The sequence below is a fragment of the Panthera onca genome, chromosome B1 (assembly GCF_046562875.1).
Source record: "Panthera onca isolate mPanOnc1 chromosome B1, mPanOnc1 haplotype 2, whole genome shotgun sequence".
NCBI classification, from domain to species: Eukaryota; Metazoa; Chordata; class Mammalia; order Carnivora; family Felidae; genus Panthera; species Panthera onca.
In genome coordinates, this window is record NC_138342.1 from 152,557,607 (window position 1) to 152,579,474 (window position 21,868).

Sequence of the window (21,868 nt, forward strand, 5' to 3'; positions counted from 1 at the left end):
TAGGACAGTGGGAGAAAAAACCCATCCAGTCTCATAGAAAAATCAGTCAGAATTGTGGTTACCAGAGGTAGAAGATGGTAGAAGGGGAAATTGGAGGCAAGTGGTCAAAAGGTACAAACTTCCAATGATAAGAGAAATAAGTACTCGGGATATAATGTGTAATGTGATGACTGTAGTTACCACTGCTGTATGAGCTATAGGACAGGTGTTAACAGTCAATCCTAAGAGTGCTCATCACAAGGAGAACTTTTTTTCTTTATTCGTTTTTATCTTTTTTTCATTTTATTGTATTTCTATGAGATGATGGCTATTAGCTAAACCTATTGTCATAATCACTTCCCAATCAAACCACCACGCAGTACATCTTAAACTTATACAGTGATGTACATCAACTATTTCTCGATAAAACTGGAAAAAAACCCAAACAAAACTATACATGAGTAAATTCAACAGCATATGAAATATATCTCAAAGTTGTAAAAAAAAAAAACAAAAACAAAAAACAAAAAAACGGGACACCTGGGTGGCTCAGTCAGTTAAGCATCCGACTTCGGCTCACATGGGGCTCTGAGCTGATAGTGCAGAGCCTACTTTAGATTCTCTCTTTCCCTCACTCTCTGCCCCTCCTCTACTTTCTCTCTCTCAAAAATAAATAAACATTAAAAAAGAACTCATTACTGTTTGGCTTTAGAAAATAATACACGTCAATATAAGCTTCATTATATTAAGTAGGATAAAAAGCTATATCAAAATAACTATTAAAAAATTTAATTATTAAAAAAAAATTTTTTTTAACGTTTATTTATTTTTGAGACAGAGAGAGACAGAGCACGAACGGGGGAGGGTCAGAGAGAGGGAGACACAAAATCTGAAACAGGCTCCAGGCTCTGAGCTGTCAGCACAGAGCCCAATGTGGGGCTCGAACTCACAGACTGCGAGATCATGACCTGAGCCAAAGTTGGCCGCTCAACCGACTGAGCCACCCAGGTGCCCCAATAATTCAATTATTTAGAAGTTCTCCAGTTAAAAGTTAAATAGATTTTAAATCCAGTTATACCTCCAAAAAAGTTCACATTTCTACCCTGCAGTTAAAAATACCACATACAGGGGCACCTGGGTGGCTCAGTTGATTAAGATCTGACTTTGGCTCAGGTCACAATCTCATGGCTCATGAGTTCAAGCCCCACGTTGGGCTCTGTACTGACAGCTCAGAGCCTGGAGCCTGCTTCAGATTCTGAGTCTCCCTCTCTCTCTGCCCCTTTCCCACTCACACTCTCTCTCTCTCTTTCTCAAAGATGAACATTAAAAAAAAAAAATCCAAATACAAAACATTGACAGTAAGCACATAATAGAAATGTCTTTTAGTCCATGACAGCTATTGTCCAATATGCTCATGATTAATCTTGGAATTTCACTCTCCAGTAATTCCACAGGTATCCGGAGGTAGCTGGAAAAAAGTCAACCTGTATATATTTACATAGGAATTGCTTCAGAGGGTATAGAGCAGGTCTTCTGAAAGCTCAGCCTAAGTGTGTAACAAAAAGGCTATCACAAGAAAAGTTCTCTTTAGAAAATAGTGTTTGGACCTGGTCCAGCAGGCCATAGCTGGAATAGAATTACCAGTGGCTTTTTGAAATTCCCACCCCCATTTGTTGAGTCATCTGAAGGGATGGGGCCCAGAAACCTGAACATTGAGAGAAGCTCCTCGGGGAGATTGACAAGGCCAGGTGAGAGAACTACAGTCCTGGTAATCAACACTTAGCTCACGACCGGGAAGGTAATCAAAGTAGGAGGTGCTACCCATTATTAGTTAGATCATCTTTGATACTCCTAATTTCCTACAGATATGTCTTTTTACAGAAAAATAAATGAGAAGTGATAATTGTTGAGGAAGTATTAAAATCTCACGTATATTATGAACATGGGATTATATGTCAAACATTTTTAAAGTCCTGATGGGATAGTAAAGTATACTTATAAATTAGGAGATCATCTTGGATAGTCTTTAAAATGTAATCTTTGGTCTCTAGTCAAGAGAATAATGGAGTCTTAGGAGTGATACGAAAATTAAATTTAATTAAAGACAAACATCACATACTTCCACCTTCCCCAAAATGGTCACTTCATCTTAATTAACCTAAATGGAAACTATTATGACTTAAGCCTTCATTCTGTGATATGCGTGTTTGGGCAAGTTTAGGCAAACAGCAAAGATTGAGAACTCCTACCACCAAACCTATAGCACTTTGAAAATGCAAAAGCCTACTTGATTCTCCAATCTGGCAATTCAATATGAGCTGCCAAAATTTCCTCCAATTAGTCCTTCCACTCCTGATAATCGAGGTTCCTTGGGGTATATAACCTTGGGGTCATTATGGTTTTCCCTTGACAGCTGTCCAGGATACAGGAGTTCTCTCTTATGATTCTCTCAGTTAGCTTGGGCAACTCTGGTATCAGAGCCATGGAAGTTCAACATCGTCGTCACCAGCTCTGGAAGATCAAAGTCGTGTTTCCACCCCCAGTCTTTCCGAGCATTGCTGTCATCAAAATTCATCGGCCAACTATCCGCTAGGAAAAGACATGGAACAGAAACTTAAGTTACTCAGGCTCTAGATTTGCAAAAAGGTCTAGAACATTTTATATGAAGGTCTCCTGTACAAGGTACACCAAGGAAATTCACTCTTTGAAATTCTTCCTTTGAGCAGACCAGAGTGGCCATCATGTGCATTCACAGTCACCTTCTCTTAACATGCCTCCTGTCAGACACTGTGAATTGTGACACACTATGAAAATGTGACACGAAGTTGTAAGGTAGGAATCTTATACTCAAACAGTGCTCAAGGGCCACAGTGGCAGAGTCCCAGCATTGGAAACCCCAGGGATATTTTCTTACGCTGTCTGCTTATTTTACGTCTAAACTATAAAATGGCAAAATGCTGATAAGCTGTTTATTTGGAACAGAACTATTCCACCCCCTTTAGGTAGGATTTCCCCAAACTGCAGCAACTGTTGGCTCAACAGCAGCTCCTTCTACAGAAAGTGTCAGGCCCTCCTTATCCGCCACGCTTTGTGTCCTCAGGGGACTCTCAGCCCAGACTGAAGCTTAACTTTGGTTGTCATGGGGTTTGCAACAATGTACCAACCTATGGCCTGTCGAACAGAATCCACATTGTACGTGATCTGGAATTCTGGTATGTGCTTGAGAAGCTCCTGGGCCAGGTCCTCAGGGGTAAAACTCATGGCATTGACATTGTAGGTCCTCATGGACAGGGACTCTGCCGGGGCCTCCATGACTTCCAGGGTGGCCCTGAGGCAGTCATCAATATACATCATTGGGAGCCGCGTGCTGGATTTCAGGTTGCACTCAAATTTGCCATTCTTTACAGCATCGTGGAAGATCTGGACTGCATAGTCTGAAAGAGAATCCTGTCTGTGGGTCTTCTTAAAACAGTGAATGAACCTCTTGCATTAGGGCAGTGGTTCTCAGAAGCCTTAGTCTCAGAACTTCTTTATGCTCTTTTTTAAAAAAAAAAAAAAATTTTTTTTAACGTTTATTTATTTTTGAGAGAGAGAGAGAGAGAGAGAGAGTGCAAGCAGGGGAGGGGCAGAGAGACAGGGAGACACAGAATCTGAAGCAGGCTCCAGGCTCCAAGCTGTCAGCACAGAGCCTGACAGGGGGCTCAAACCCCTGGACTGCGAGATCATGACCTGAGCTGAAGTCGGAGGCTCAACCGACTGAGCCACCCAGGTGCCCCTGAGCATCCAACTCTTAAAAATGTTTTTTTAATGTTTGTATTTATTTTTGAGACAGAGAGAGACACAGCATGAGCAGGGGAGGGGCAGAGAGAGAGAGCAAGAGCGAGAGAGAGAGAGAGAGAGACACAGAATCCGAAGCAGGGTCCAGGCTCTGAGCGGTCAGCACAGACCCCGATGCGGGGCTTGAACCCACAGACCACGAGATCATGGCCTGAGCCAAAGTTGGACGCTTAACCGACTGAGCTACCCAGGTGCCCCAGAACTTCTTTATGCTCTTAAACAACACTGAGGACCCCCCTCCAGGAGGTCTTATTAGTGGGAGTTACATCAGTACCTACCGCACCAGAAATTAACTGAGAATTAAAAAAAATATTACTACATTTTAAAATGACAATAAACCCATCACATGTTCATATATATATGATATTTTATATGAAGAATATATTTTCCAAACAAAAGAAAATTTAGTGAAAAAAATGGCATGTTTTACTCATTTGACAATCTCTCCGCTGCTTGGTTTAGAAGGAGACAGCCGGGGTCTGCGGCCTGCTTGTGCGTCCAGGCCACTGGGCCACCACACATCACCCAGCCTTTTAAAAAAGTCCTCCGTGCCCTCATAGAAGGGAGTGAAAAAAGGGCAAACAACATCTTAGTACTGAGATGAAAACAGTTTTGACCTCTGAGACCCCCTGAAAAACACCAAAGATCCCGAGGGATTCCTAGGAGAGGCACTGTATTAAGGCAAAAGCTTTTTCAAAAGTAACCCAAACCAAAATCTCCTTTAAAATCCCTCAGATTTTGTCAAGATTTATCTTTTATATTGTATCTCAGGACCCCTCATATAGGGGTTACTGAATATAATGCATGCTTGAGTCCAAATTAATTATAATACTTAAGCTCCTTTTAAAATGCATCTACTGGGGCGCCTGGGTGGCTCAGTCAGTGAAGCGGCCGACTTCGGCTCGGGTCATCATCTCGCAGTCCCTGAGTTCGAGCCCCGCGTCGGGCTCTGTGCTGACAGCTCGGAGCCTGGAACCTGTTTCAGATTCTGTGTCTCCCTCTCTCTGACCCTCCCCTGTTCATGCTGTCTCTGTCTCAAAAATAAATATAAATGTTAAAAAAATAATAACAAATTAAAAATAAATAAATAAAATAAAATAAAATGCATCTACTCCTGAAACCAATATTGCACTGTATGCAAAAATTTTTTAAAAATCATAAAAAATAAAATAAAATATGCAACGTATACAGTCCATTTTCTGCATTAAGAAACAAAGCTCTTGGGGCGACTGGGTGGCTCAGTCAGTTAAGCATCCAACTTCGGCTCAGGTCATGATCTCAAGGTCTGTGAGTTCGAGCCCCACATCAAGCTCTGAGTTGTCAGTACTATTTCAGATTCTGTGTCTCCCTCTCTCTCTGCCCCTCTCGTGCTCACACTGTCTATCAAAAATAAATAAACATTAAAAAAAATTAAAAAATGGAAAAAAAAAAACACCCCAACCCTCTCTGCATGAAGAAACAAAGGGCTGCATTTAAAAAAAAAAAAAAAAAAGGAGGCTATTTCCTGTTTGGTGTCTTCCTACATTGCGGGTGACAAATATGTCCTCACACCCGATCTGATTCCAGCACTGTGGGTGGCCAATCCTGAGCTGGATTTGCAGCACCAGCATGAGCTGCCCTTAACAAGTTCAAGTCAAGAGGATTCCCTGAGCTTCTCAGATGCACCTCCCAGAGGGGATGTGGGACATCTGTGAGCACACAGCTAAAAGACGGCCAGTCCCTCACCTCTTCACAGCACTAAGAAAGCCCTTCTCACATGGGACAGAAACAGAAAACAACACTTACCAGTTGTTCCTCCACCAGGCTGGGAGTCCGCGGAGATGATTCCAGGGTATCTCAGGCATCGGAAATCTAACCCATACCGGTAATGATAATACTAGAGAAAAGAGAAAAACTACTTTAAAACCAGTCTTTTCAATCAGATAGAGCAAAGAAAACAAACAAACAAACAGAAAAACGCTTTTTTTTGGTGAAAGATCTTTCCATGCAGTTCTATTAAAATATTCCTTAAGGAAAGGAGACTGTAGGATTTCTAAGAGTCACTCATTTTTCTTTAATAAATAATCCTGAGGTTTTTGTCTTCAAAAAATCATCACTCTGGTGACATATTAACACGGTAAATAATAAATCAGCCCGCACTAAGGACTTCTGACTTTGTTTGGAAGCAAGTCACTGCTCATTGTCCTGAACAATTCTCCACGGGCATGTTCCTTCAATGCAGCACTGGAAAGTGCAGGGGGTGGGGGGGCAGGGGGAGAGGAGAGCAATAACTGATATATCAGCTAAAGGAGCAAACACCAATTGACATTTGCTGTAGAGTTATAAAGACAACGATTATTTAAAAAACTAAAACCCAAAGTCATTTGACGTTCTCTAGAACACAAAGTTTTAAAATCACCTCCAGTAACTGCCAGTACCGGGAGCTTTTTGAAAGACTGGACCAGCACACAGAAGAGAGGCAGCAGTGGAGAAGAGAGTGCCATTTGAGAGGCCTCTAGGAAGGGCTGAGTGTTATCATGTGGCCAAGGGCTGAGGAGTTCTTCTGGAGCTATCAGGACCCGCCACTTGGCAAACACAATCAGTTTAGGAGCACTTCTGGGGGCTGGGAAGGGGCGGGGGCAGGGAAAAGTCACCCCAAGGATGAATCAGCAAGTGTTCGAGGCAAAAACGAACAGAAAAGGCAACACGGAGTTATCTTGCCAAGCAATGCTTACTTCTCCCATGAGCTCCGCATGGACCTTGGACACCCCGTAGATAGTCCTGGGCCTCTGAATACAGATATCGGGAGTTGGATTCCGGGGAGAAGTAGGTCCAAAAGCTCCGATTGTGCTAGGCACAAACAATCGCAAATTGTGCTCTGCTGCAACATCCAGGACGTTATGCAATCCTGAAACGAACAGACATGGTCACAGTCTGAAAAGTCTCTTCCCGGTGAACTGTAAACACTGGCAAACAGATCATTTGGGGCAAGAAACTTACCAGTGATATTTACAGCTCTGGCCAAGGACACGTTTGCTTCTCCAATGGCACTGAGCAAAGCGCTATAATGAAACAACCAGGTAATGCGGTTGTTTACCACGATCTCCCGAAGATTCTTGTAATCCAGAATGTCAGAATAAATAAATGGGCCTACGAGGAACACAGCAAGACCACAGATGCGCAAGTTTGGGGTTTAAAAAGCTACTTGAACTTTCTCTCCCTCTCCTGTTGACTTGTGAATTCCAGTAGGGTCAACTTGGTAACTAAACCACTTGGACAATATGCAGCATTTTTCTTATGAAAAGAGTAACAAACCCCAACCACCCCACAAGTACTAATAGCTAATGCTTACACAAGACCTACGCTTGCCAGGCACCGTCCTATGGGCTTTCTCTCTCTCTAGCTCTCCTACAGTTTTTCAGGGAGATACCTTTTTTTTTTTTTCTTTTTTTTTCAACTTTTTTTTTTTTTTTTTTTTTTATTTTTGGGACAGAGAGAGACAGAGCATGAACCGGGGAGGGGCAGAGAGAGAGGGAGACACAGAATCGGAAACAGGCTCCAGGCTCCGAGCCATCAGCCCAGAGCCTGACGCGGGGCTCGAACTCACGGACCGCGAGATCGTGACCTGGCTGAAGTCGGACGCTTAACCGACTGCGCCACCCAGGCGCTCAGGGAGATACCTTTTACTGAGGAGGAAACTGAGGCACAGAGAAGTAAGAACTAGTTAGGATGAAACAGACAGCAAGTGGAAGAACTGGGGTCACAACCAGGCAGCTGGTTCCAGAGTTGGTGCCGTTAATACTACCCGACATGCGCACAGTGATTTCACTCTGTTGAAAAGTTACCTATTTTGAAAGGAATATAAAAGTGGAGTTTTGAAAGAATATACAGCTCGGTAGAGAAGAAACATAAGCAGGAGTTCATCATACCCGGTCAGGCTGGAGGAAGAGCCAGTTTGGTTCAGTGGCAACTTCCCCCACTGCCCCCAGGGGCCACATGAGAACACTCAACCCTTCCTAGAGGCCCCTCGAATGGCACCCTCTCCTCCATTGCTGCCTCTCTTCTGTGTACTGGTCTAGTCTTTCAGGCTCCCAGTACTGGCAGTTGGTGGAAATAATTTTCAAACTTGGTGTTATGGTAAGTACCGGTAAGCCACATGCTGACGTGGAGCCACCAAGGACTCGCAGACGTTATAAAAAGGTTTCCAAGGTAGGAGAAAACTTGAGTAGAGGAGTCTGGAGGCCTTGTGTGTATGCCCAGTAATTTAAGAGCAAGCCTATGCAGAAATAGATTAATTTCGATTAATTTCTATAAATTTTTAAAGCTCCCTTTCCTCATTAGAGCACTTGATTTTTATTTATTTTCCCTCTGAGCCAAGAAGTTAACTAAGCACTCAAAAAGGCAGGAATCAAAGTTTGTATTCCAAAAATACTATCCCAGATAACACCCAAAATATTATTCCAAAACTTTACTTCATGTTCAGAACTCTACTGTTCTTGTAACACTTGAGCAAACAACAGCATCACTGCAGACATTTCCCAGAACTACTAGGGACAAATGTATGAGATTTTTATTCTATTTTATTTTATTTATTTATTCATTTATTATTTTAATGTTTATTTTTGAGAGAGAGAGAGAGAGGGAGACAGAGAGAGAGAGACATAGAGCATGAGCAGGGGAGGGACAGAGAGAGAGGGAGACACAGAATCTGAAGCAGGCTCCAGGCTCTGAGCTGTCAGCACAGTCCCACGTGGACCTTGGACACCTCATAGATGATCTCAGGTGAGATCATGACCAGAGCCAAAGTTGGATGCTTAACTGACTGAGCCACCCAGGCATCCACAACATAGGAGATTTTTAACAGTGACACAACTCTGCCTCAAAAGTGCTTTCTTCCTTTCTTTTCTTTTCTTTTTTTTTTTTTTTAAAGTAGGCTTTACTGCCAGCATGGAGCCCAACACGGTGCTTGAACTCACAACCCTGAGATCAAGACCTGAGCTGAGCTTGAGAGTTGGACACTTAACCAACTGAACCACTCAGGTGCCCCAATAATGCCTTTCTTTTCATCACAAGCCTGGTTATGAGCTGTTGTACACAGTGATTCCATGAACTGCTTCTTTAACTGCAATCTGAAAATCAAGAGATAAAACAAAAGCAAGACATATTGATCTCTTACCACCATGGAAGATGTGATCAGGTGGTTTCCTTATGTCGGACAAAATCACATTGTCCTTCCCAAACCGTTTCCTGAAGGACAAAATCAAAACACATGAGTAGGTACATCTAGGATATAACTGGTCCGATGAAAACACTCTTTCAAACAGGGAAAAGGACCAGCGTGGGAGAGGATGAGCCATGGACCTGTTACAAGTGTATGATGTTAAGAGGCAAAATAAAACGTATTCTAAACGGCCAATTAGCTGGGACACCTTTAAAATGGTAAGGGGCAAGAAGGAAGAGAAAAATTAAATAATAAAATGGCACTGAAGGCAAGCTGTACATACTGAAGAATTCAGATTTTCAATCTTAGCTTTTTGGGCTCTTACCTCAAAAAGTTAGCAAGCCCCACTCCAAGCTGGCCAAGACCCCCTAGATGAAGAAGAAAAAAGTGGACCTTTAATCCAAATCTAACCGATTCAATTATTCCCAGAACACAATGACACACGACGACTATATGACAATCTCAGCTAATTAGGGAAAGTGCTAGTCTGACCTGACAGAACTAAATTACCTCCTCCAAGCTAAGACAGAGATCAATGCAGGTAACATTAGTTTCAGAGACAAAAGAAAGCAAGGGTGAAGGAAGAGAAAAATCACAAGAAAGCCGGACAACCTCCTAGCTCCCTGGGCCAGGAATTGCCTCTCATTATTTGATGGGCTCTGATGCTTGTGTGCGACAGGTGCCAAGACATTCAAATATAAGGGTTTGAGGTCAGCCTCCAGTGGGATTATCCAGAAGCCCATCCTCCAGCAGAACTGGGCTGACAGGAGAGGGGAAAAAGGGGACAAACTAGGAAGTCATCTGAAAAAGGGGCAAACATCTGAATCGACAAGGAGCTATGAAGAAAATTAAAAATGCATCTTAGAGCTTCCTGATTAGAGGCTTAAAAATGCCACTGACGGGGGCGCCTGGGTGGCTTAGTCTGTTGAGCGTTGGACTCTTGATCTTGGCTCGGGTAATGATCTCACGGTTTGTGACTTCAAGCCCTGTGTTGGGTTCTGTGCTGACAGCACAAAGCCTGCTTGGGATTCTCTCTCTCTCTCTCTCTCTCTCTCTCTCTCTCTGTCCCTCCTCTGCTTGTGGACATGCTCGCTCACTCTCAAAAGTAAATAAACATTGAAAACAAAATATGCCATTGACAGAAGTGGGAGAGATTGGGGCTATGGGTACATTTGGTGGAATGTAACTGCAAATTCCATCTGAGAGAAATAAACGAGGTGGAGAGATACAGAAAGCGGGGTTTCCTGTAAGCACTTGTTACCGTGGGACTAGAACCAAGCCCACTAACATCACCACTGGGTTCTAGAAGATGCTCTGTTGGTGGAGGCAGGAAGGAGTAAACCAGAGAAGCAGGTAAACCAGGGAGGACAGTGCAGAGGGGAACTGACTACACCTGAAGTCAGTCTCCAGCAGGAGAAGAGGCAGCGGCAGTGACAGAAACACACACACACAGTGTGAAGAAGGTAGGAAGCCAAGGGAAGACAACCTGGCAGGAAGGAGGAAATAAAGCGTGCCCGTCAAATCAGAGGTGGGCTTGGGGGGGCTGGAAGGATGCGGAGCGCCCTGTGAAGCCCAGAGCGAGGAGCGTACATCAGGGGCTGGGTGTACACGAGGCCAGGAGCACAGGGTGTGAGTCCAGCGGCGAGATCAACAACGTTGTGCGATGTTGGCAACGGGTTCCTCAGGCCCTGACCTGCCTTCTCTGTTGCCCACACACAAACACGCAGCAGCTGCTTGGGACAGGTGACACCAGGTTCAGGTTGAGGGGTTTGGCCAAGAAAAGCTGTGCCTGATGCACAGTCCATGCCCCAGTCCCTGCATATGACCTATCTGTTAGCCCTCGCCCCCCAGGCCATCCCAGCAGACAAGGACACCGGAGCTCCACAGCAGCTTCTTGGCCCCCAGGTCCCTCTATCCTCCCTTCAGACCATAAAAAATTACAACAAGGAGGGGCACCTGGGTGGCTCAGTTGGTTAAGCATCGGACTCTTGATTTCGGCTCAGGTCTCGCGGTTCGTGGGATTGAGTCCCCCATTGCGCACTTCGCTGATAGTAAGTACGTAGCCTGCTTGAGATTCTCTCTCCCTCTTTCTCTGCCCCTCCCCTGCTCATGCTCTCCCCACCCCCCTTTCTCTCAAAATAAACAAACAAACATTAAAAAAAAAAAAAGATTGTGACAAGAAAATGAAGCACCGGAAACCGTGACAAAATAAGGATTTGGGGCTTGCAAGATTCTGGAGGAAGCCAATAGCGGAACAGGTAGTTTCTGATGAATATGTTAGCTGGTGACCTGGCAGCCCTTCCAAACACAAAGTCACACAGAGACAGCACAGAAAAGAAAATAAGAATCAAGTTTCAAATGTGGAAAAAAGAAACAAAAAACAAGAACAAAAAACACCCCAACCTGTAATTAAGACGCGTGGCTGGTCTGTTCCAGAGAAAGAAGAAGAGTAGAAGTTGGCATCTGCTGGAATTTGCCGAGGGGAGGTGCCCAGAAACCGGGCCAGCGGGGCAGAGGTCCAGCAGCCACAGGCTGGTCTCCCCGGCATCTGGCCCACAACCTGCCGCAGCATCCTGGCGACCGGCATCGCTCTTCAAATACCCTGCAATAATAAAGGAGCAGAGCTCACTACACAATCTTCTATTCTCCCAACGCGTCCAGACTCAAGCTCTTTAACTGAAACGAACACTAAGATTGTCAGCTCATGACCCAAAAACTGTTTGGCGTTGTGAACTGAACTAAAGAGGCTACCGAGTGGGAAGCCGGTCAAGAGCCTGCCATGAGCCGTGCTCTGTGAAAAGGGCATCAAACACTGTAGGCAAACAAAAGCCGGGCAGAGATTTAGAACTGAAATCGCACAATGCGGACATCAATGGCATCTAAAGGTCACAGCGGAGGTGACTGTATATACAGCCAGAAACACCAAGTCAGTGGATTCCAGTGAAGCCTTCAAATCTTTACAACTGTTACCAGTCTGCCCACGCACCATCACAAGGCACAAACAGGTCCCAGGTTTCATAAGCCAGTGCCCTGTAGATCTTGTGCTAACACTCAGATGTTACCTTGAGAATGAACCAGACTAGAAAAGCACTCACACAGCCTTGGCGATATTTAATAAGCTGTAACTACTTTGTTTACTGCCATCTCCTTAGAAAGGATCATTTAGAAAAGTCATTTTTGGGGCACGTGGGTGGTTCAGTCGGTTAAGCATCTGACTCTTCTCTCAGCTCAGGTCATGATCTCATGGTTCGTGAGTTCTGGCCCTGCGTCGGGCTCTACACGGACAGTGCTGAGCCTGCTTGGGATTCTCAGTCTCTCTCTCAAAAACAGATGAATAAACAACAACAACAACAACAAAAAAGCCATCTTCTCCTTTCCTTCCAGATCACGTACATTTTATTTTAGTCTCCCTCCTCTTCCTCACCAGTTTTATTGCTTACTGACCATGAAATCAGTTCTGGCCTTAGGAGGCCAAGATGGTCCAATCATACATGGCTTGAGACCAGATCCGCATGCAGGGCTTCCATTTTCCTGATTCCATGCCCTGCACCCAGACAAGCATGTCACAAGAGTAAATCAGAGCTACCCCGCTTGCTCTGCTGGTTCCGACCCTCTAAAGTCAGGCCTACCGCACTCTGCACACGGCCCTGTGGCTTCCACAGTAAGCTTTCCAACAGAGCTGGGAGATAAAGCTTCAGAGCCAATCCTGCTGGCCTGCCCCTTTACAAAGAGCTGACCAGATCTCCACCACCTTCTGTTTTGCATCATACAAGGAGAAAAGGTAGATGCCAGTTTTAGATCTGACCTTGGCCAGCTACCACGCTCCGCTCAGCGCCTTGAGGCAGGAACAGTAACACAGCCCTTAAAGCATGGGGACCCTTAGTCCCAGCCAACTTTGCCAAACAAGCAGAGGAGAGCCTTCTGCTGGAGCCTCTCTAGCTTGCTGTGGGGGTGGTCAGGACTGGACAAAAGGCCCCCCCTCCTCTGGACTGCATTACAGGAAAGGCCCAAGCATCTCAGAAAGACCTTTGGAGAAATCATCCTTTTAGTCATGGTTGTCACCCGACACCAGGTAAGAACAGTTTTCTTCTTCTTCTTTTTTTTTTTTTTTTTTTTGCGGGGCCGGGTTGGGAAGCAGAGTGGAGTAAATTGTAATTTTTTTTAAATTGGAAACCAAACACACAACTTGGAATGGATTCGAGGCAAACTGTGCCATAGCACTTTAAGTGGCTACACAAAATTTAAAAAGCAAGTGGGGCGCCTGTGTGGCTGAGTGGGTTAAACATCTCTTGATTTCTGCTCAGGTCACGATCCCAGTGTCACAGGATGGAGCCTCGCGTTTGACTCCAGGCTGAGCGTGGAGCCTGCTTAAGGTTCTCCCCCGCCTCCTCTCGCTCATTAAAAAAAAACAAAAACAAAAACAAAAAAAAAACGCTCTTCAAAAAGTAAGGAGCTATCAAAAAAATGTTTCTAGTATGGGACCAGTAGTGCAAGAAACAGCGTGTGAATACCTGGATAATACACCCATTTTGCAATAGTGCAACGCTCAAGTACATATTGCTGACTGTCCATACTCCACACTGAGTCTTGGCTCCTCACTTCTACAACATGCTGACATTTCCTAAAGAAAACTACTTAAAAAAAGGCATAACCCAGATCTTTCCTCCTTTGACCCACTCCATCTCAGTTTAGGTGTTCAGAAGGGCCCAGATTAATCCAGAGGCAGCTGCATGCCACATGTGACTAGATCAGTTTTCTCAAGGTTTCAGGACCATGACAGTAAGATAAGGGAAGGAAACACGGTGGAATGAAGTCCTAATTGCTATACATGCATATTGTTGGACAGCAGGGGGAAACCTTTTACAGACAAGTTACCAAAAAAAGGCAAATAACTTGGAACACATTGTGCAGTATCTGCACGTTGCTGTCACTGCGTGTACGAATCTTCATAGTTGGACTGAATATCTGCTTCCCTGATCATTTTATCAGCCTACCACCTGCTCACTTTTCCACCAAATTTGTCATCACATGGCCAAGCCCCGCACTCACACAGCCATTGCCATCCTTAACAAACACGCGGACTGCTTCTCCAATTTCTTCTTCACTGTGCCTTTCATTTTTTTTTTGCCATCATTATCAGAAATTCCAGGAGGTCAAGTGTGTCCTTATCATCAGCATCCACTTCACTGATCGTGTCCTGTAACTCTGCTTCTGGGAGATTCTGCCCGAGAGACCCGGTTACAGTTCCCAATGCTTCTGTTGTTATGGTTCCATCACCATCCTTGCCAAATGGTGGAAAAGCTTCTTGGGATTCTGCCGTCTGCTCCTTGGTGCTGCATGCTGGTCTCTGAGATGCCACCACCCAGCATGCCCCACTCGGACCCAGATCTCTGACGCTTAAAGCTGCTTTTTTCAGCAAGTGGCAAGGGGATGGCAAGGAAGCCAAGAAGCAGATAGATTTGGCAGAACATTTAAATATTAAAGACAATTCTCCATTCCCCATAGCAAATAATGGATGGCTAGTTGAAAAAAGTGGGTTTGTTTCTTTTTTTTAATGTTTATTTTTGAGAGAGAGAGAAAGAGAGAGAGAGAGAGAGAAAGAGAGAGAGAGAGAGAAAGAGAGAGAGAGAGAGAGAGAGAGAGAGAGAGACCCCAAGTGGGGGAGAGGCAGGGAGGGAGGGATACAAAGAATCCAAAGCAGACTCCAGGCTCTGAGCTGTCAGCACAAAGCCTAACATGGGGCTCAAACTCACGAACCGCGAGATCATGACCTGAGCCAAAGTTGGACGCTTAACCAACTGAGCCACCCAGGCGCCTCTAGTTTTTTTTCTTTTAAGGTTAAAGAAGGGGGGTGTCTGGGTGGCTCAGCTGGTTAAGCGTCCAACTTCGGCTCAGGTCATGAGCCTGTGGTTCATAAGTCAGAGCCATGGGCGGGGCTCTCTGCTGTCAGCTCTGAGCCAGCTTCGGTTCCTGTCCCCCATTCTCTCTGCCCCTCCCCCCCCTCAAAAATAACCCTTAAAGAAATGAAAATAAAGGTTAAAGAGACTGAAGTCAGGGAAAAAGCAAACCTTGAAGATACAAAAGACTTGCGACTCCATTCATCTCTTTCCCCACAAGGAGAAAGCATGGAGGAGGCTCACATTCTTAAACGAATATAAAGCATTTTAGGTTAACAACGTGGACAATTCATAACTGAGTTGGTTCTTCTTATCTCACTACTACTAACAGCTAACATTTGAAACTCGCACTCCCACTATGTGCCACGGGCCAGGGAGTCAACCAGTTAGTTCTTAAACACCAAGCCGCAGTACTGTCGCCATCATGGGACCGCTCTGACTAACCATGCATGGGCACTGAAAACAAAACTGCCAACCATCTATAGCATGTCGCATTTCCAAGTCAAGATTATCACCTCGCTACTTACGGCCAAGTTCAATTTCATAGTCTTAAGGCAGCAATTCTCAGGTTTTCTGGTCTTAGGACCCCTTTACGTTCTTAAAAATTGAAGACGAAAAAGAGCTTTTGTTTATGTGGGTTACATCGGACGTTTGTTGTGTTAGAAAGCAAAATCGAGAAACATTTATCATAAAATTCACTTAAAACCAGTAAACAGATACACATATTTTTATGAAAATAACCACATTTTTTAAAAAACCTAGTGAGAAGAGTGCCACTGTTTACATTTTGTACATCTTTGTTGTTTGGCCTAATGGAAAACAGCTGGATTCTCACACATGCTTCTGCACCCCATCTGTGACTTAAACTGAAGTATGTATAAAAAACTCCAGCACACGGCGAAAGAATGGGGAAAGGGAGCAGTGTTTTAAAAGCCTTTTCAGGGGTGTCTGGGTGGCTCAGTCAGTTGAGCATCAGACTCTTGATTTTGGCTCAGGTCACGAGAGTATAGTGAGTTCAAGCCCCACGTTGGGCTCTGAGCTGGCAGTGCAGGGCCTGCCTGGGATTCTCTCCCTCTCTCGGCCTCTCCCGACTCGGTGCTGTCTCTCTCTCTCAAAATAAATAAATAAAACTTAAAAAAATAAAATAAATAAAAGCCTTTTCAGAGAATTCTGGATAGTCATCTTTGCTATCCCAAACTCAACACATGGTAGTTTCTTAAAGGTTACCTGCAAAGTAGAATCTGAAGCCATTATCAATGCACCCCATTACATTAAAACCCACTGGTCTATCTAGTGCTTTGAATGGATCCTTTACCCCTGAATGATTTTGTAATCTCATATACTGGTTCAGCAAGTTAAGCAGGGCTTCCAAATGTTAACACACTTCACTATACAATATCAACAAGTCACACTGATCTCATCAAAAAACTTCTAAATACTGGGAAGCTATCAAGCTCGCAGTGGTGGATATAAGTTACTTGGCAATAAATACCATTAGCTGTTTTCTTGAATTGACAAGCTCACTTGGTTCATTTTTTTAGAAAATGTATTCCAGGGGCGCCTGGGTGGCTCAGTTGATTAAGGGCCCATCTTCAGCTCAGGTCATGATCTCACGGTTTGTGAGTTCAAGCCTCGCATTGGGCTCGCTGCTGTCATTGGGGAGCCCACTTCGGATCCTCTGTCCCCCTCTCTCTGCCCTCCTCCCCCGCTTGCACGCACATACTTTTTTTCTTTTCTTAATGTTTATTTTTGGGAGAGAGAAAGAAAATGTATTCCAACCATCCAAGTATGAATAGCCCTAGATTTTCAGTTATTCATTGAAACAAAAATAATTTTCCATGAAAAACAAAGGGGGGGGTGGGGAGGGAGGGCAGTTCACCTCACAATTCAATCATTCAGGTGCTTTACCTCAAGTAAGCTGTCCCACCTCGACATAGAACAGGTGCATCCACTTACCACATGGCATCCTAAAAAGATAGGTCCTCCAGGGTCAAGATTTAATAAAGCTTCACATTTTTACTATTATATAAAGGGCATTCTTAAGTAAATCTGGCAAATTTTTCTTTTCTTTTCTATTTTTTTATTGAAAGTCCACGAAGAAGACCATCTACTGGTCGTTTGATGCCACGGCCTCGATTCCTGTAAAGGCACCCAGTGGTTTTAGTCACCACTGTTTTTGCCCCAGCAGTGCAAATTCAATGCAGTCGTCCCCAGATAAAGCCTGAAATTTAAAAGTGTTATTCCACGCTGAATACTTTGGCAGCACTTGTATTTGCTGCCAAGCACTTCCTGAAGAGATGCTCGCTGGTGAGCGGTTTGGTGCTGATACCAAAGGGATACAAACTAAATGACAAATCTAGCCAAGGCTGCTAGTTCTTCCATTGATTTGTAAGGTAAAATTCACTTCTGTTAAGATACTAACGTGGTCTTCATGTGTGCAGCGAAAGTTTTAATTTGACAAGCTTCTGTATTATTAGAAAGTGACAGTGCTAATGATTCCTTTCAATGCTTTTTCATCCCAACAAGGCTTTATTGTGTTTCTCCAGCCACCGCAATTGGATAACCTAGCCTGCCCGAAGCTTCAATAGCTTTTTCGTTGCTAGTTTGGAAAGCTGTGACAAATCATTTCTGGCTTTTAAAGAGCTCATCATAGCTACATTTAAGCCATTCAATTCATTTTTTTCTTTAGAGGACTCTGCATGGTTGATCTCAGAATAATGCTACTGGTACCATAATATTATTCAAAAAAGGTTCTGCTGCATAAGACATATAATGTAAATTTCTAACATATGTAAAACTGACACAATCTGTCACATTTTTACGTCTTTTTTAGTTCTGTCTACTTCTCTGGAGTAAATTCCTCCCTTCCATTATTCAGACAATTTTGATAGATCATTTCATCCCCCACCCCCCAGCTTTTATAGACATGAATGGTACATTTTTGAGTAGAAAAAAATCAAGTTTTCTAATATCTTCCTGTTTAGCCAACAATCTATCCTTATATATAAAAAATATATAAATATCCTTTATTTTAGAATAATTTTATATCATTTAAAAATTTAGAAAAGTTTTCAAATCAAGACTACAAAGCATACTTACTTTTTGTGGGTTTTTTTTTTCCATATATGCAAAACTCAGAGATTTCAAAGTAATGACTTAATAAAAGAAAACGAGGTCACAGAGGTGATGGTAGGTATAACTGGATAGCTAGTAAGCATGGAGTAGAAGTACTAAAAATAAACTGAGTTTATCTCTGAAAACACATATTTATACTCCAAGCCTACTTACCCTTAGAAAGTTCTAGAAACATGAGATTCTAGAAGACACAAGCACACATTTCATTAGCCATCAGAGGAAAGGCTCATCACAAGTCATGGAGACTCCCACTGTATGCTTGTCAGAGAAAGAATGAAAATGGTGAATAACATCTCAGTCTTATTTTTAAAACAGTTTGACCTCATAGACCCTAAAATCCGTCTCATACTTTGAGGAGAGCTGCTCTAAAGTAAAATTTGCCTTGCCAACCTAGTTATTAAATGTATAAAGGGAAACCATGAAAGATTCTCTGTCCCTCTTTAAAGATCAGATTATAGTCCGTAGACTCGCTCCCAAGCACCTTGTTTACTTTAACTGCAAAGGGATGAAAAAGAAAAAGGTCAACAACAGACTCCTCCCCAGAAATAATGAAGTGCCTCCCAAACCCAGGCCTCTCCAGGGTGGTTACTATACCACTTTTCCCATCTCCTGGCATGTACCCTATCTGCATGAACCACAGAACTCTAAGACAGCAGTGACATCAGGAAGAGAGTGGGGGTGATACAGATAAAGACTCAGAGCTCAAGTGGCTTTGGTCATTGTACAGATATGGCAGGGCTAGTTAAGGAATTAAGGAGAATAATACTGAGGTCTCTAATTTGTGCTACAGTAAGAATGGGCTCCCTGGAGAAGCAGATCAGGTGAGAAGACAAGGAGTTTGGATTTGGACATGTTGGTTTTCGGTGCCAGGAGACAATATGGCTGTCTCTCTCATAAAGTTGTGAGTGCTTATGAGCAGTTCCTAGGAGTACCTGATGTATGTCAGTACTCACCAAATACCGTGTGGAATAGATAGACCGGAAGGAGAAAACAGGAAATATCAAGGGTTTGTCTACACCACACAAAAAATACAGAATGCCCCTGTTCTCTGAAAAAAAATTACTTCAGTTTCTCAGGGGAAAAACTTACTTCACTTGTGATTGCTCTGAAGATAGATAATTCTGTTTCAGGAATATTAAAAGAAACTCTAAATTGAAACACTTCAGTCCAACAAAATAGGCCTTTTCCTTGAGGGTACACCATCAATTTCCCTTCATGTGCTTGTTGCCTTGTGATCTCCTTCGATTCTAGCCCTAATCATTCTTAGCCATGGAGATAGTAACTAAGAACTATTAAGTAATAACTCCAGCACTAACGCATGAAGGTAAAAGTATCCAGCCACTGACAGATGAATGGATAGACAAAATGTGGTATATACACACAACAGTATATTATTCAGCCTTGAAAAAGGAGATCGTGCCACATGCCACAACATGGATAAACCCCCAGAACATGGCAAATGGATGAGTCAGTCACAAAATGCCAAATACAGTATGACTCCACTCTTACGAGTTCTATAAGGTATCTAAAGTAATGAAAATCACAGAAAAAGGAAGTAGAAAGGTAGTTGCCAAGGAGTGGGAGATAACAGGGAAGGAATATCAGTGTTTAATTAATTGACATATGCTTTCAGTTTTCTGAGATGAAAAAAGTTCTACAGATCTGTTGCACAGTAACATGGATATACTTAATACCACTGAATTGTACATTTAAAAATGGTTAACGTGGTAAATTTTACATTATGCAATTGCAACCACAATTTAAAATAAAATTTAAATTCATTTTTTTAAAAAATGTTTATAAATAAGTTGAGAGGGAGCACTGTGTGCAAGCGGGGGAGGGGTAGAGAGAGAATCCCAAACAGGGTCTGGGAGCCTGACACAGAGCTGGAGCTCACCAACCCTGAGATCATGACCTGAGCCGAAAGTAAGAGTCCAGCGCTTAACCAACTGAGCCACCCAGGCACCCCTAAATGCACTTTTAGAAAGTTTCCAGCACCAACAAATGGTCTGCACAGACATATATTGCTGAGGAGCTAGAAAATTTGCCCAGTAGAGATCAATGCTGTCTCCAGAGACCTAACAGTTCAGTTGGTGCCTACCAACTCCAGTCTCACCCAAACTCCCAAGCCCTTTTCCCACTTAACTCCCCAATTTGTTCTCCTCCCTCTGCTGAAACCTCTTTTGTTCTACCGGCTTCATCTTTTCTCCCAGTCTCAGGTGTCTCCAGGACCCACCGGTTGCTCCCAACCTTCATTCCCTACTCCTCAAAGTGGGGCTTCCTAACCCTGCAATCCGGGAAACGGCTTTCAAGGAAGATGTGCCCTAGCCTAGTGGACGATTACTTTCTTTGCTCCAGTAAACTGCTGACCACGCCCACCTTCATTTCTCCCTCTTAGCCTGTTTTAAGGACCAATAACACTTATAAAACACATGCAAGGCAATCTCTCCTTTCAATCTTCCGGTTGACTAAATAATACTAAATGTGTACTCTTAACAGTACCGACCCAAAGAAAAACCAGGCACCTCATAACTACTGACCATTGATCAAACACCTGCTTTCCTGAACTCTTACTGAACCCTCACGGTAACCCTGAAGCTGACATCTTTTCTCCGTTTGGCAGGATGAATTGACCTGTCCAAGGTCAGGCAAACACTAATCAACAAGAAGGCGTAGGAAACCAGATTCGTTGAGTCTCAAACGCTCCTTCCCACCACCCTTACTCTTCTCCTACAAGAAAAGAGATGCGATCAGGTACCCAAGAAGACGACAAAGAGGAACATCCCCGTGGTCGCGCAGAAGGTACCCTCCACATGCCCCCCAAAACCCCCTCCAATGCGGTTCCTCTGCGCCCCTCCCCAGGAGGACACCCGAGCAGCCTAAGGGGTTCAGGACACCGCCAACTCTCTTGCTGTGAGAGCCTGCCTACACGCCTTTGCCAAACTTCAAGTTTCCTCAGTTTTAGAAAGGGGAAAATGATGGGACCACCACACTAGATTACTGAGAGGATTTAATGGAGCAATCTAGTTAGAGCACTTAGCCACACTGCTAAACGCAAAGACTCCATCAACGAGCTGGTAAAATCTGGACTTACTGTGGGTATGAGCAGAAAGCCAGAAATGGTCTAGAAAAAAATGCCAGAGTTTTAAAAAGCATGAGATACAGAGGGTCTCAGAGGGCAGTCCGGCTCTGTAGAGCGGGTGTCCTCCTCCCATGCACACTTGCCGCGGAGAGGGGACCCAAGAAGACGCTGGGGGTGAGCCGCACACGGGTCTCCCGACCTCAGCCTGGCTCCGGGGAAAAGGGTGTGGGGTCCCATCCTCCCTGGGAGTTGACCGGGTAAACCGGTTTTACAAGAACAGCCGCGCCTATCTCTACTCCTTGGTGGAGGTTGCCCTTGCAAAGTGGAAGGGGTCGGGGGTCGCGTCCGGTCGACCGAGCGGCTCCCAGTCCACCCCCGCCCCCGCGCCCCCGGCCCCGGGCTCCCGGCTCCGCGGCGACGGCTGGAGACCCGCGCTCACGGCCGGGTCACATCGATCGGAGTCCCAACGGGAGCCGGGGAAGGCGGGGGGCGGTGGTGGATCTGCTCCTGGGTACAGCCGCCGGGGTAGCGTCCGGCCACCTCCGCACTGACCTTCCGAAGGAGCCTCCCAGAGATGCTGAGCTGCGAGAGCCCACGCTGCAGCAGCACGTGACCCGAGATCCTAGCGCCGCGAGCGGAAACCCGAGCGCCTTTATCCTCTCTGCGCCCGAACCCGCCCCTCCGCTCACCAATCCCTTTCTTCAGCCCGCGCCCGGGCGGCGGCTCCAGGTCAGCAAG

At 44.4% G+C, this 21,868-nt stretch overlaps 1 protein-coding gene across 1 annotated transcript; it reads right to left on the bottom strand.

Annotated features, from left to right (window-relative positions):
• Positions 1-765: 765 nt before the first annotated feature.
• Positions 766-21,787, bottom strand: LOC132692944 (L-threonine 3-dehydrogenase, mitochondrial). Its single transcript, XM_078445592.2, has 9 exons — positions 21,683-21,787; positions 11,420-11,618; positions 9,342-9,384; positions 8,972-9,042; positions 6,796-6,945; positions 6,531-6,703; positions 5,602-5,692; positions 3,144-3,413; positions 766-2,568 (listed from the first exon to the last, which is right to left on the bottom strand). The coding sequence occupies exons 2-9, from the start codon at positions 11,601-11,603 to the stop codon at positions 2,429-2,431; spliced, it is 1,122 nt and encodes a 373-aa protein (XP_078301718.2). The 5' UTR covers positions 11,604-11,618; positions 21,683-21,787; the 3' UTR covers positions 766-2,428.
• Between the last annotated feature and the right edge of the window lie 81 nt (positions 21,788-21,868).